At 36.0% G+C, this 17,090-nt stretch overlaps 1 protein-coding gene across 1 annotated transcript in view; it reads right to left on the reverse strand.

Moving 5' to 3' along the window:
- CC2D2A (coiled-coil and C2 domain containing 2A) overlaps nucleotides 1-17,090 on the reverse strand; it is a 48,068-nt gene that overhangs the window by 15,854 nt on the left and 15,124 nt on the right. Inside the window, 10 exon segments of the mRNA XM_010003100.1 lie at nucleotides 838-929; nucleotides 2,566-2,658; nucleotides 5,717-5,920; nucleotides 6,709-6,847; nucleotides 8,978-9,125; nucleotides 10,227-10,383; nucleotides 11,551-11,728; nucleotides 12,596-12,828; nucleotides 14,897-15,053; nucleotides 15,465-15,605. Coding sequence (XP_010001402.1) covers nucleotides 838-929; nucleotides 2,566-2,658; nucleotides 5,717-5,920; nucleotides 6,709-6,847; nucleotides 8,978-9,125; nucleotides 10,227-10,383; nucleotides 11,551-11,728; nucleotides 12,596-12,828; nucleotides 14,897-15,053; nucleotides 15,465-15,605 — 1,542 coding nt within the window.

Here is a 17,090-nt window from a genome sequence, read left to right on the forward strand (position 1 = left end):
AGGATGAACTCTTTTGTAAGAGAGCAAGTCTCTCTATCTCCAGCAGATGGGACTGTTTAGATTTATACTAATGACAGAAAAAGCTTTGTGTGTTCTTAAGGGTCTCAGGTTTATAGTGAAAACAAGCAACTTTAGATAAAGGAAAAAAATAACTATATTTTATTACCTAATTACTTACACAGATTTTAAGTGAGCAACACTAATAAAGAGTTGTCTATGCTATTATGACTGATAAATGTCATAATCAACAAATATGGGATTTGAAACAAAAATTCAAAGTATTAAACCAAATAATCATCTTAAAGGAAAAAAGAAGTAATTTCCAAACCTAGTAATCTTTCTAAAAGTAAATAGCATATGAAGCAACAGCAAAGAGAAATACATGAGAAGTAAAGAAAATTACTATTAAAATAATCTATTCCAGATTATTTGCAGGGCCCATGCACTGACTCTAAATGAGTATCACCTACAGAACCAGTAGTGGTGTTACTACCTCTGATGTTTGTCTGCTATTTGGAAACCCTTCCATGAGGCACCAGCAAGGTCAGTGCTCAGGTCATCAGATCACACCCTGACGATTCTATCCTGCTGAATGTTATCTACATGCTGTCACATTACTGCTGCCCCAAACAGACTTTTTCTTTAAGAAGTTTTTATACACTCTGTAGATCACTGTCTGTACTGGTAGAGGTGTACTTATTGACAGGAAGTTTATACACTAAACAGAAAATTCCATCAGTTAGTCACATCAATACACATGGGGAAAAAAAAAAAAAGAAAAGAGATGGTTTTACATTAATTGTTTTTATTTGGAACAAATAAAGGTAGCTCCCTTACCCCAGGCTGGGAATCTCCTCTTCATTTACAAGGTCAGAGAGAATGAAATGGTGTTTTGCTATGAGAAAACGGTTAATTACTGATTCTCGAACCTGTGAATTGGAAGGGAGAAGAGAACAAAGTATATTCCTAATCCAAAATCACTGTAGATATTTGCATTCTGTCCATTAAACACAATGTCCAAATAGACATTTGTTATTTTTTCCCATTTTTAAAAGAATCATGGTTCAAGGAACATTCCTGTCCATCAGATACTTCTTCAGAACATAAAATAAACTCATTTTACAAATACAGTGATTCTCTAGAAACCTACTGCCTAGCCAGGAATAAGAACATAGGAAAGCACACAATCAGAAAATGAATCTTACCTGCATAGAACTCATAATCAGAAATAATGAGACCAATAAATAACACTAACAATCATCTCTTTTCCGTATCTAACTGAATTTGCAGAAAAGGCTGTAGAAAAATCTAAATAGTATTAGTCATAGGGAATAAAAGCAATGCTTTTAACTGCAGAACAATTGGTGAAGCCTGTATTACAAATACTATGATTCCAAAAAATGTTTTAAATCCTCAGTTCCTTTAATTTCTCTGCCAAGTTCACAGACTGAAGCACAGAAATGAAAGTCTTCTCATCTCCCAAAAGCTACGTGGAAGCAAACTGAGAAAGTATTGCCTTTTTCCAACTACTAACACCAGTAATCCCTTCATAAACTGTGCTGTTACAAGATCACTAGCAGGACAGCAATAGCAATTTTCTGCAATACATCTCCCTTTGTTATTTTTAAAAGGTTGTTATTGAAGTTATTATTCTTATACCTTTGTGTTGGAGTGATAGGCATATAAATATGTTAACAGCATCGACTGAATTTCAGTTCTGATGCAAACAATCTAATTTGCAAGCATATCTGACAATTTGTAGTAGTGTAAAATATCAAAATATTATTTTAAAAAGGCTACTTGTATTTAATCTAAAAGAGTGACAAAGTTACCATACTGTAACTAGAATTTGATCCACTTTTTGATAGTTCCAGTACTGGTGAGACACTGGTGGCCATGTTTTGCACTTGCTATTTCGCCAAAATGTCTGAAATTGTAAACTGCTCTTGGTTACATGACCAATGCTTTCTTACAGTTGTTTTTTGTAAATCTTAGTATTAAAGAGAATGTCATCCTAGCAGAATGAACAGACTAGAAAAATAAATTACATCAAGATAAAGGGGAGAAGATGTTACTCTAATACCACAAGGAAGGTAATGTGATGGAAGATACGGACTTTGCCTTATGCTGCAAGGTAAGGCACTATGTATTGCATTAAATTATTTTTAACAGTGGTTAGGGCCATTTTCATAAAGGTAAGTTTTTAACATCACTGCTTACATAAAGAAAATAGGGAGGAGAGGGAAATCAGTGAATAACTGGAACACAACAGTACAAATCCCTAGGATACTTGAGCAAAAAATAATTTACAAAACTGCTAGAAAAATCCAGAATGGCTGGTCATTTTGTACATCGCATCTTTTTTCATTAACATAAAATAATTAGTTCATAAATCTTCACTCGTTCAATTAGACCAATTTCTGGCTTAACTTGGAATTTTAAAGATATATGTAGGTCATGTTTAGAGAATAATCAGTTTTTAGTATTTATGGAAATCAAGCATCCATGTATAGAAGCAGAATACGGCCTAGAGAAATATGGTGTATCCATATTTTTCTAGCTTACCTTCTGTAGATAGTTGGCAACAACTGCTCTGTGTGCATCAATGACATTTTTGCTGTCAACCACATCCCTCTCCTGCAGTCTCTTCTCATAGTCCTAAAGATATTTACTAGAGTTTGTGATTTGATACATCTTCAGTGATTTATTACATACAAATAAAATGGTAAATATTTCATTAATATTAATGTGTGGATCACAGTAAACTAAAATAGACGTCAGAGGTTTATAAAGCTGTTTGTAATTCCAATGTACACAGCAGTAGCATTGCTATAACTTCCATCAATAGAGACAATAACTCCATTAAGTTACAAGACTCATGTGGTTTAAATTACTGTGAATAGTTTGAAGATTTCCCCCTCTTTTAAAGCTGAACTTTGACCTGCTGCTGTAAACCAAAGAAAACTAAGAAAACTAAGAAAAGGCTAGAACTAACACTCAGCTCCCAACAAAAGACAGAGCCTACAAGTCTAAGGGGTCTACAAGGATTTGCAGCTTTATGGCAGTATGCAAATCAGGTTGGCTCTAGAACTACAGCTAGTCATATAAAAACTACTGAGAAAACCAATCTTCAGGTCATTTTGCTACTGTTGTTACTTATGAGAACATGTTTTTTTTCCTAAGATAAAGGGGCCAGGAAGCGCATTCTGGACACACAGTACTTCATTATTTCCACAATTAATCTTTATTTAACTTTTCTGGTGCATAATAATTTTGTTGATTAGCAACCAAACAAAATAAGAATAGCTCTTCTGAGCCAGAAATACTAATTTTCAGGCAGATCTAGTAATGACTAAGCCAGAAGTTCAGTAATAGGAACTGAATGTCTAACTGGTACATTCATATGCATTGATCCCTTCAGAAGTCTTTTTACTGCACTATGATTTAGAGTACCACAGATTGTTAATTAGTACTTGTTAACTGTTAGTAAACTGTTGGTATTAAATAAACTTTCAGAAGAAACAGGAAAAGATCAGAAACTTCTGATAAAGCAAATATTCAGATATAGGCTGATCGGCCCAAACTTTGGCATTGAACCCAAAATTGAAACTCTTCCCATTTGACCCAAGACACTTGTGTTGCTTTATTTCCCTAAGTGCATCAAGACATTCTACTTGCCCATAAGCATGGCATGTCTTGGACTACTGAAATCCATTCTTCTAAGCATGGCATGTCTTGGACTACTGAAATCCTACAGTCTATGCTGCTGAGTTTATTCATAAAGGCAGTGGACCCATTTCTTCTGAGGAACACAAGGAACCAAAAATATAAAGCCAAGTAAGATTTCATAGCAGTATTGCATATTGGTGCCATACACTGTGAAAAGACTGGAGAGGACGAATGCAACACAATCACTTGAGGAAATACCACAGTGGGGAAAAAAAGAAGATAATTACAAGGCCTAATTGTATTGGGTCTGGCTGAGATGGACTTAATTTTCTTCATAGCACCCAGTATGGTGCTAGGTTTTAAATTTGTTACTAAAATGGTGTTGCTACACAGCAGTGTTTTGTTATTGAGCAGTGCTTGTATGGGGTGAAGAGTCTCTCTTTTTCCAGCTCCCCCCCCAACAAGGAGGTTGGCGGTGTGCAAGTAGCTGGGAGGGGACACAAAAAGAACAGCTAACCTAAAATGACCAACGGGGTATTCCATGCCATCTAATGTCATGCTCAGCAGTAACACAGAAAGGTGGAGGATTTTAGGGAAAGTAGCCATTGATCAGAGTGGCTAGGAATCAGTCTACACGTGACAGGTGGCAAGTGCCTTTACATCACTTGTTTTTTGCTTGTTAGTTTTATAAGCAAAGGAAAGAAAAAACAACCCTAACCCATGAGTTTTCTTGCTTTTGCTCCACCTATTCTCTTCCCTGTCCAGAGTGCGAGAGAGTAGGCAAGTGAACAAGTGTCTTTGTGGTACTTAGTGGTCTACCACAGTTACCTGACAGCAGGAAACTTCCATTATCAGATTTAAGTATGACTACAGAATTTTTCATCATGGAATAAGAGCTAGGATATAGACTGAAAATATCACCACTGTCAACAAGCAGAATGCAATTTTTCCTGGCTGGTATAACTTGAGGAAGTATGGGGTTTGAACGGACTGCTTTGTGTTGAAAACAGGGTGGACAACTCAGCTCAAACAGTACAGATGAATACCTCAATGACTGGCTTGTGTTCTCTAACTAGCAAAGCACCCCTGGGATTGACTAAAGGGCTAATACTGCTCAGTATCTTCAGCAGTGACCTGGATGAGGAGACACAACAGACTGTCAGCAATTTAGCCAACAATACTTGATTAGGAAGAGTGGTTAATATAATGAATGACTAAAGCACAGTTCAGAGAGCTCTTGACAACTGAAGTCTCTATGAAGAGAAGGCAAAATTCTTCATTGAGGGTGCACTAACTGCTTGTGTTGGCACAGATGAGAAAGCGGCCAACAGAATAACTGACATACTGAAAAAAATCTGGGGGTTATGGTTTAATGACAACCAACAACACATTACTTCAGCAAAAGGCAAACCACAGGGCAGGAGTCAAATGGAAGTTACTAGCCCCTTCACCTTGGCACTTGTTAGGGCATAACTGAACTATTGTGTCCAGTTTGGCGTTAGCACTTCAAGAAGCATGTGGAGAAACTGGATGGGTTCCACTAAAGGACTACTAAGACAATCTGAGGCATAGAGTACAGATCTAAAAGAAGAGGTCAGAATCCTAGAATAACGTAGGTTGGAATAAAGTTCTGGTGGTCATCTGATCCAAACTCTTGCTCAAAGCAGGAACTCCTCCAATCAGAATGCTCAGGGCCTTTGCCAGTAGAATTTTCAGTATCTGTAGAAATGGCAATTCTACAAACTTGCTGGACAACATGTTCTGGAATTTGAATACTTTGAGAATACTTTTTTTCCATTATATCTGTGTCTATAGCAATTGAAGTGTTGTATTTTCCTCCCTCCACAGTATAGCTGTAGAAATACTGCCTTGGAAGGAAGTTACCTTAATTAGACTAAAATAACAACAGAAAAGATGGAAGGAATACAATTCTACTTTATTACCCATCGGCATAGTTCGCTGCTCTTTAAGGGACCAGCTGACTTAATTGGAAGTTAACTATTACTAGCATTAAAACTAGAAAGAAATATTTCAGCTGACATTCTACCTGGAATATTTTCTCACTGATTTCTCGTTCATGTAAAGGGACTTGCTTGTAGTTTCGAAACTCTGCCACCTCCCCACTCCTGAGCTGCAAGAGTCGAAATCTCTTTGATCTATTAAATTCCTCATCAGAAACAAAATTAAATTCTTGCTGCAATGGTTCCAATCTGAAGTAATCAGGAACTTGTGCCTCTCCACTTGTGGCAACCTAAGTAGAAAAAATAAATAAATAAAGAACCTTTTCATACTAAGTCAGAAATGTCTATAAAATAATTTCTGTATGTCTTAGATACATATTGCAAGGATGTTAATTTTAAGCAAAAGCAATTGAGATGGATCAAACTGAGACTGAAACACTAAGTGTTTTAAAGTAGGTTTTTGTTAGCAAAGTGTATGAGACAATACATTTAAGAATACAACAAAATTCTATTTCCTTGTAACATAAACAAAACATTAAAGAGTAGGAAAACTATAACACAGCAGAGTAACCTAGGAAACTGTACTGAAAAGATGATACATTTACACAACTTCAGCCATGTAAACTGCTCCTCAATTTGATGTTTAGAAAAGTCCCAACTTCCACAATACACTAGATCTCCTTAAGCAGTTATTATTCATAAGTTACTTATTTAACGCCATACAGGTATACTGGGAATATCCCTGAACTTTAAGGAAATAACAAACTTAAACTCTGTAGTTTTTTCAATTTATAAATTTGTCAGTTTGTATATTCCCTCACACCTGTTTTTCACCACTAGAATACTACTGAATGAATTAATAAATCATACTCATTAATAAAGTATTAACCCACTACTAGATGGATTAATAAATCGTATTTTTAATAGGCATTTTTCTTCTTTACACTGACACAAGTATGTCCATCACAAATTCAAATGCTACTGCATTTCTGGCATGCATGTGGATTGCCTGAGGGGGTACTGGAGATTAGGTTCTTCATAGTTCCATTAGCCCTACAACTCTGAAAAAGCTGCTTACCGTGATTAGCTTCATCAGAGCTGCATTGTTTGGGTCATTGGGATCAAGTTTTGCTTCTGCTGCCCACTTGGCTAATTTCTTCATGTCCGTTAAGCCTGATGTGCCAATGGATGCAATAGCATCAATATTTTTTAAAGAACTAAAAAGACAGAATTGACAGAACTTATACCTAAAACACATTTAACAATATTTAAGAAGTATTTTAAACAATCTTAGAAAAAATACCAAAAAGCTCCCCACAACCTTAATAGTAAATTCCACTACACAATTCTTGTATGTAGCTATGCAACTGAGGGCATGATAAATTGCAAAGGAACTGGTGGAAGAAACTTTTGTACAAGGTAATAAGGTGCTTAGTGATATGTTTATGACATACCTACACTATTCCATCTTGCTGATTACTAGGAAGCAAGATAATAAATTGCCTCACAGCATGAAAGTTAACATAAAAGTTCTGGCAATCCAGACTACAAAAGGCTCAGGTGTACAGTCCTTGCTTGCGGTATGCCCTAAATCCTGTATTTGAGCTTCCTGGATGGCTCTGTCAGACCTGCCCTGTAACTTCGGTCTCCACCCCCTTCCCTGCTGTTTCTGGATAGACTCTGGGGCCCAATTTGTCCCCTGGTCATGTCTGGGGCTGCTGCCAGCACCCTGCTTGGCCAGACATGTTCAGCTCCTGTAGGCTGGACAGGGCACTACTCATGCTGGAACACCCCTGCAGCCTCTCCCTTGTGGTGCAGCTCTGCTTTTGGTCCTTCCTGACACTACAAGTCAGGACAGACTTCTGGCATCTTCTCATGAGAGCAACCCTTGAAGCCCCACCATTACCAAACCATGCCACATAAACCCAGTATACCAGGACATGCGTGTTGTTTGCCAAATACCACAGAAGGTGGATTTTGCCCCTTCTCTTGTTAGGAGTGCTAATTTGAGTCTTTGTTCTCTGCTTATCTGAATATTTTCAAGAAAGCTTTAAGAATTTATGGATCTCTCTTATGCTTGTTTATAATCAGCCAAATATCCAGCATTTACCAGAGCAGAAAATAAGGAAGTAACATCAAGGTTTTATCTATAGGCACCGATCTTGAACAAACGCACAATGAATCACAATTGTGCTGAAAAGCTGAGGGGCAGCAAAAACTAACTTTAGGCATGAAAATCTTGTCTCTGACTTTCACAATAGGCAATGGAAAGTCACAGAGGGCAGTTCATCTCAAGAGGGTGAAACAAAGAAGAGTGTTTTACAATCCTTCTGAATTTCCCTGTTTTTCCACTTACAACAGTGATTAGTCTCCTGAGTTTAAAGTTAGTCTTTGGGAATGTATCCTTTTATTTTAATCTAATGCTACTCTAGTCTCATTGAAGTCAGCATGTTACTATATGCTGGATCAGCAAATTACCCTAATGACTGCAGCTTGAGTCAATAATAGTAACAGAGTGACTTGGATACCAAAATCTTGCCTCTAAATAAATATAAACCTGACAGAATGAATCAGCTGAAAGAGGCACTTGCTCAGTGTTAGTAAGTATGAAAAAACTCTTCAAGCTTTACAGTGAAGTTACCCCAGGATATTACAAAAGCATATAATTTACATATCATCTCTTTGACTTTACTGGTATGATACAAAAGCAAAAGAAAACTGATAAATATTCTACAATAGCCAGCTTGCAGCCACAGGGGAAAATGGATTGTTTTGAATGGAATAATATACTCATTATTGCAGACCAACAGGCTTCTGATGGAGAAAATCCATAAGAGAGCATTATCGTGGAATGATCTGACAGACGAGAATTTTTCATTGATTAATTCACTAGCAGCGTCAGGCCCTTGTACTAACTTCTGCTGCTTTCATAGCATTATGTTATCATTAATTACAAAAAAAGCATTTAAAGCATGTGTCCCATTAGCATCCCCAAATGCACTTTGGATACAAAAGACCCGGAGCTTCTGTTCTTAGCAAAACAATAACAGGAAAGTTCCTTGCCAATATACACATCTTCTAGTAAAAAAACACAGAAGTAAATTAATCAGCTTGAGTTTATCTTTAATATTGTCTGTAAATAATATACTAAAAAATACAATTTCTAACTAAAATCTATTTACCAAAAATGTGTATTCTAAGATACCTGCAAGGAGTTATAGCACAAAATAAAGTATCTAAACTTAAGGAAAAAGAAATATGAAAATTCTTGATTATCAAAATATGTTTTTTTTAAATACTAGTATAATCAGTTTCACATTAATTACTAAAAATTTGTGTCATATTACCTTGGAATGCCTGTGTTCTGCTGAGATACTGGAGGAATTAATGGAATTCCTTTTTCTCCAACTGCCCAAGAGACACTATTGGATACTTTCCCAGAGGTCATTAAAGTCATTTTGTTGCTACCATCAGCTTCAAATGAAAAGGACACACCTAACAAGGGGGAAAACACTCCAAGTAGTATATTTATGCATTCAAAGACAATGCCTAAACATTTCTAAAGATACTTCCTGAAAATAAATAGTCAAATAACATGTGCCTTTATATAAACAGGATTAATGTGAAACAACTTGATTCTGCTACATGCTGCATGCTGTGGGGCAGGACTGTTCTACAGAAGGAGTGGAAGATTCTATTCTACATACAGAAACGCTTTCCTTTTGGGTTAAAAGGCAAGGTTTTGCCTTTAAAGTTATGCAAAAGGCTTTTCTTTCCTTCCCAGATGCACATTATTTAGTATTTCTGGCAGTTTTCAGATTCAGCACACTGTTATTAATGAAACAGAAATTCAGAGTCAAAAGAATTCTGCATGAGTGAAAAGTCAGTCTAAAGCTTTCTGACACACAACTGTATATAGTCATCACCGTCAATTACATTTACACACACATTTGTGGTAATCATCTACCACATTTCTTTCCTCCACAGCTTCTTATCTATTTTTCTGCTCTAGCTTGATCTGTAATTCATACATGGCAAAATTTTGCCAGTCAATCATCTCATAATGTGGTTTAAATTTATTTTATAAACTTCAAAGTTCCATATATTACTACAGATTATTCTTATTTCCCCTTTTCCTATCTCTCCCTTGTTTTATCTTTCTAAGGTTCCAGGAATGAAATTCATTGCATGATGTCAACTAAGCAAAAAGGAAGACAAAAAATTACTCTGCATTTAAACTTACACAGCCAGTTCTTCAGTGGTTTAAACTATTAAAATCACTGGAGCTACACTGATTAATAGAATCTGCTTGTTCTGCAGTGTCAGAGGCCTGATTACTTAAATACTAAAAAAAAAACCCACAACAAAAACCTTCCATAGATAAGAAAGCTCCAGTAATATTACTAAAATTAGCAAGATACAAAAATTCCACAGCAAACTTTAATAACAAGAATCATGACTATTTTATAAGATGCAGTTACAGAAGCTGTAAACACTCCTAACAGAATTTACTCTGAAACTTGTGCCAGCCTGTTACTGGCACATGATTCCAGCAAAATGAGAAATACTGAACTGAGAGAGACTGACAGTCCCTACCACTCCCAACTCCTTCATGGTCTAACATCACACGCTGACTGCTGCTGAACTCTATTTCTTCCATAGGAGCACTGCCTGTCAGAACCGTAGTCTCAGGAACAGGTATGAACACTTCAGCCAACAAAGTGGTACTGCTCTTACCCACTGTTTCATATATCTAGAAAAAAACATGGCAACAGACATAATAAAAAATAAACACGTGAATTCATTAAGTTGAAAATATATTGTAGGATAACCAGGAAAAAGGGTTTATTATGACTTTACTATGAAATAATTAATTTAATGCAACTGCAGACATTTTATCTACCAGCAGATAACTTGGCCTGAATTAGAAGTATATCCTTTCTCACATTTCTAACACAACTGAGAATAGTACAGCCAACTTCAGGCTTTAAAGAGAATCTTTGTACAATATTCAACTGCTCGTGACAGTCACTGGCATCAGGTAAAGAGGCCAGAGGGATTCTGCCTGACTAACTCTCCCTTACCACAAAAGGCTAGGTAAGGCACACAGTCCCATTTCTGGCAGTACAGCAGGCTGCTCCTCTCCTTCCTGGCAGGCTGCAGGCTCAGAGTGATGTGACTGATTTCTCCATTCAGATGTTTTTAATCCAAGAATATGGCAATTCTTTTCCCTTTCACTTTGTGCACTACGTAACTGGAACAGGCAAGGACTATTATACCCTCCCCTGAACTACCAGTGATGAGCTACACAACAGAAAAACTCATCTAACAGAAGTAGACTCCTCACTATGTTGCTCCTAATCTGATATCATATTGGCTCTGAAAATTATCCATGTAACTCATTCATTAATTCAGACTTGAATGGAGGTGGTGGCAGTTTGACTTAACTGCACCATTGATCAACTCAAGTGCAGTTATGGCCCTGACTAGCAATGAATTTTTTTCTTATTGCCCTCCAGCACACTTTATAATGTGTTGACAATGATGCTTTAAGATGACAATTCTGGCAAGTTTATCTGCAACATGAATCACTTTTTCTATAATTATTAAGAGGTTGTTTCATTAACATATTTTATCACGTCCCGATTATTTGATTTCATCCATGCAGCCCATAGTCGTGTTACATAATGCACACACATACGTATTTATTTTACAGCACAAGCACTAAAAATGTAGCAGCAAAGTTGAATGTTTGTGATTGAAGAAGCAAGGAAGTGGCATAAACCTGATCATTTACAATGGGTCTTTCACAGGTTTTTCAGTCTTTACACCACTACCATAGAATAAAATACTAGCATTACAGGAGTAATTACATTTCATATTATCTTTTTTAAAGTTACTATGATAAACCATTACCTACCTGTAGTTTCAAACTCTCTGGCCAATTGAATATTTGTAAATTGAAGATCTGTCCAAAATGAACTCTGAAATCTGAACTTATTGGTCGGGTAACAGTCCTTGATACTTCTTTGGAGTTGAAAAGGACTTTTATAAATGCTGAGCGTTTCTTCACATCTTCTCGTCGCAGGACTTCTGCTCTGTAAATACGTTAAAACAAACTGTTATATAATTTTAATAACATTTTTATTATTTGGTTATTTTCAGTATGAATCTGATTCCTCAAGAAGAAACAGAAGTCACACAAATAAAGCTGGTGTTCTTCTAGAAATTTCACCACACAGGAATGACTTTATAATTATTAATAGTTGTTTTTTTCTTCTCAGGAGTATAAAATGATTTAAAAATAAACAGGTCAAATTTTAGATCCAGCAAAGCCACCTCCAAGTGGTGGTTACTTAAGGAAATGAAATTCCCTTATGCTCCCTTCCTCCAAATTGAATTAAGATTTTGAAGTTTTTAGACACTAGGAGAAGAACAGCCAAGCAATACCCCTTGATGAGGCTATTTGCTGAATAAATATGAAACAAAGCACTTTTTAAATTACTAAAATCTACTATATGTATGTTAAATTGCATGTGTATATGTAGAAAGCAACACAAACAAATACATTTATTTTATCCACAGTGAAATCTCTGGTTTGCTATACTATTTCTTTTTTTTTCCCTTTGTTGACTATAGCGCAGACTTGGTGTAAAGGACTAGCTACTGACAGTGGTACCAGACTACATTGAAAACAACTTTTTTATATATACACCACTGTTCTGTGCTCAAGGAACACCAGAAGGTTCAAAAGGCAGTGTGTAGACATGCATTCTCCAAGCCCAGTTTATAAAAGGTTCCACGTGAATTGGAAACAAATTAAATCCTATCAGCTTCAGAAGCAGAAGCTTTATCACTAGGCTAAACAGAATGGTGAGCACAGGCTTCTAAAATTGTACAAACAATTAATCAATAACAGTAGAAAATAATGGAAAAAGTAATTTGCAGGTGAAAATGTATCTTACTGAGGACACAGCTCAGTTGGAGTTATGCTTCCTGACAGGACCAGTTCAGGAATTACAGGAGGTTCTCCAGGTTTCCTTCTGCAGCTTGCAGCTTTTTCTCTAACCTGCTGCTCTACTTCCAAGCTATTGGTCTTTTTGGGCGGGATGGGTTTTACATGTTCTTCATCAAGATCATAATTTTCTACTGATTCTTCTTCTTCATGAATGTCTTTCTTCTTTTTCTTCTTGGACTTCTGCATACAAAAATAATAATATTATTCTTGAACTTCTTTCAATAGTTATTTTTTTGTCACGTTCTCTTGATTCACAAGTGATAAACATAAGCAATGACTGTATAGCTTTAAAATCACCACACACAAAGTTGTTTTTCTCTCATCCTATATAGTACTACTTCAGATTCAGAATTCAGCAATGCATTCCATTCATATACCCCCAAATCATACTGTGCTTCAAATAACATTTTTTTAACCAACCCAACCAACTTACAAAATAAACACGTTTCTGAAACATTCTGGTTAGCAGCTGACTTATCCTTTGGCCTGAGTTACCATGTGCTTTCTGTTAGGATTGAAGGAAGGTTAGTCAACCAGTAGCCACAGTTCTTTGAGTTACATTGTCTGCATACACACTGACAAAGTGAATGTACATGTGCCACAAAGCCTAGAGCACAAGCTTTTTAGCTCAACAGGATCTTCAGCATGAGCAGAATAATCTCCCTTCCTCTACACCAAACAGAAGAATAAACAAATGTAACAATGAACACATCTTTCAGCATCTCCTAACTTGCAGAACTTCAGTGTTCATGTGCATATTTAGCTTTAAACAACTGCAAGAAAGGTCTTTCTTCCACTGACTTACATATTGCTCAGACACAGCTTGCATGGAAGCACCAGCCACTTCATGATTCAAGACAGCACAAGCAAAAGAGGAAGTAAGGAAAGCAAACAGTTTCTTCTCACCAACTGAAGTAGCTAGCCTAACAACTTGTTCACACATTTTTATTAACAAATTTTATTTCTTTCCTGGTCTAATTTTACATAACCCTTTTTGTTCTTGTATTTATTTTAAAATTCATCTAGTCTTTTCTACCTCTAGAATCTAAGCAGGACACGTGATCTGTGCTAGTAAGAGTCTAACAGCAGACCCTAAACAGGCTGTAAACAAAGTACTCTGAGTAAAATAAAGTACTTCTGGACATGAAAGGAAGGTCTGTTTACTACATTTTGCTCCAAAGGGAAAGAACCACAATCATCACAGTCTCAAGACAGTTTGTGACTAACACAATAAAAAGATGCTGGGAGTTGCTTCAGCCGGACCATCCACCAGTATATTTGTGACGTCATAACTGGCTAGAGGTAGACAATACCTCCCATAACCATCAATGTTCAAGACTATCCACTCATTTTAAGGTTTACTTTTATTCAATTTATCCCACAAGTGAACTGACTATTTAAATCATGTGCTTAAGACACTAGTGGTCAGGAATTTCCAATAGCAAATAAGCTTTCCCTCTTAACACCTTCAAATGCCATCTGTAGATGCTACTATGCGAAAATACCTTCCATAAAAGTATCAGCAGATACTATCTTTGAAGCATTTCCTTAAACTATTTTGCTTCAGTATCCAAAACCCCACAGTGTTCAAACTGGGCAGTAATTATATTCAAGTATAATCACTATTACCTTGGAGTATCCAGTGCATTGCCATGTAACTGTGAAAGCAAGTGCGATTTTGCTGGCACTGCCACAGGCTATTTCAAAGATCATCCTGTTGCAGTGTATTGTTCTAGCTCCTCTATATGTCAATATGCCCTTGAAGCATGACTGAGACATTAACTACAGTACAGATTATTTAAAATAAAGCTTTTCAGAAGTAAAAGGCTAGAATATTAATTTAGTTTCTCAGTTTTGGAACATTGCTGAACATAAATTGATGAGATTACATCAACTGCTTGCTCATTAGAAACACCTCAGAATTATTTTGCTTCAACACTCACACACCACAAAATTAATCCATGTTTTTTTCTTTGCATATAGGGCCTGAATTTAATGTGAATGTTGCAAAACTATTAAATATAAATAAAGAGCTGTGGAAGTGCTGAAAAACAATAGCAGAAAGACATTGCTCAAAAAACACAGCACATTTTAATTTTTAAATTAACAATTAATTCTAAGTAGACAGAATGTATCAAAATACATTAGAAAATTTATGCATAAATACCTGAAGTAGGCTTTCTGGACACATTTTGAACACATTTAGTAGTAATTTTATTTTTTGGGAAACTGTATGATTTAAACAAACCTGTGCCTTCTTCCAGGATTTCCACTTTTGTAGCTCAGTTTCATACTCTGCTCTTTTCTTTTCATATTCCTCTGTACATTCTTCAAGCAATTCATTTATTTCAGCCTGAATCTCTGCTTCATATCTTTTTTCATCTAATCTCTGATCAATCTCTTCCCTTCAAAACAATAGTTGACAACATGTTGCATACATTAATAGAAGAGCTACAATTAAGTCTATAACATATAACATAATAAATCTACTTCTCCATGAATTAGTTTCACTGTATCAGAAGTGTGTTCTATTTAAAAATACTGGCATAGTCTAAGAGTTGAGAGCAGATAATTACCATTCAGAATAAAGATAATTTGTCTTTGTTCATTAGCCTTTAGAAATTCCTGTCTGTTACTCGTTATTTTAACCCTCCTGCCTCCCCAAACTCAAAAGAGCAGTGGCAGGCTCAACCAGTACTAGACACTACTCTTACTTCTGCACCTGTCATAACAGAATTGTAAATTCCCAAATAGACTAATCTTATTAAAACTCCACTACTGGCAAATGATGTACAAAAAGCATTATCAAAACATACTTCCTCAAATAAAGTTTCATGGGTGTGTTAGTAAACTTCTGAAAGTCACGGAGGGATTTAATTTGTTTCCAAACTTTTATAATGGTCTTAAGCAACATTCTGTCTTTTTCTTCTTCAGCATCACGAAGTCTTCTGGTTTGCCTAGAAATATATGTAAATATGGACAAAATCAATGAGAATTGTGTAACAATTCAGTGGAACAACACAGTGAAAACTTGCAATTCCAAAAACCAAGGATGTGGTTTTCAATTTGATTGATGGCTACAGTGGTTTAAATGCAAAGAGCATAAAGCCCAGACTTGAAGAAGGCAGGATTTTATTTCCTTCTGTACCCTAGTCTCTTGCATTTTGGACAATCTGAATTCAACTACAGTTCATTCTCTAGACATCTCAGTTTTCTGAAATGCTTATTACAGCTGTACATAATTAAAATAATTCTAAAGTAAATTTATGTAAACAACAGCTCAGGAAACTTTCTGCTGCTATGAAGTAATTCTTACTAAAATTGTACATTACAAAATATGTTTTAAACCTAACATGCTTCTAGATCCATTTAAAAGGAGTCCCAAAGATGATGTGATGATATATAGAAGTAATGTAAGCTCTCTGACAGCCCTAAAAGATTCTTAACACACACAAAATCAACAGGGTGTTTTTTTTTTTCCCCCTCAGAATTGGTATTTCTTATTCTCACCTTCTAATCTGTTTGTAAAAGGGCTATTCACCAGCACTTTTAATGACCAACATACTCTTCTGATGTAAATGTCTATGCAGCACAAGGACAGACTGTTTCCAGTACTCTTGGTAGCTAAACATGTCTAATAAAACTAACATGACTTTAAAAAAACAAACACAAGAAGATGTAAACACATTACAACTTCTAATATTCAGAGAATATAGAAGACAGGGAGGCTGAATTAGAGCTGAGAGAAGAAGTACATCATACTTTATTTAAAAGCATAAACAAATTAATTAAAACAGTAAAAAAAGATTAAATACAGACTTTCCAGAAAGCCATGTGCTTAACTTATCTGCTTCATTAGCTAGCAATTTTAATTTAACTTATCCGTGCAGCTCTTTCTGTCTACTAGATTAAGCTAAAAGACAAACCTTAAAGACATGAGGAACATTCAAGTCAGTAATCACACTTTTCTAATTGAATTTGGAAGCAGGACCTTTCAGTAGAGAATCACCTCCACTAAAATACATCAGCCAGAAGAGCCTAAAATCTGCAATCCACAGCATACATTAGCTTCCTTCTCAGCAAATTATGGCAGGAAGGCTGAAATAGGTAACTTGAAAAAGTTTTCCGCATTCAGATGACATTTATTTCTCAAAGTAATGGAAAACTACAGCTCTGAACTTCAGACAGCAGACAGCACACACCAGTTATGTTACTGGAGGGTGGAGGAAACAATCAGATAATTTTCCATGCAGCACTCTCTTCACATGTGTAATTTCTCATGAGTGTACTACATACACCATTAGGGAAATGCAATGTTAAAAGAGACTAGGCAGGTCAGATGTTATTACCAACATATGTGGTCCAAGTTTGTATTAAACACCATGACAGTAAAAATTCCTGAGCCCATCTGAGCATCATGTATGTAACAGCATCCAGCAACA

Source organism: Chaetura pelagica, unplaced genomic scaffold (assembly GCF_000747805.2).
Source record: "Chaetura pelagica isolate M959 unplaced genomic scaffold, ChaPel_1.0 scaffold147, whole genome shotgun sequence".
Classification (NCBI taxonomy): Eukaryota; Metazoa; Chordata; class Aves; order Apodiformes; family Apodidae; genus Chaetura; species Chaetura pelagica.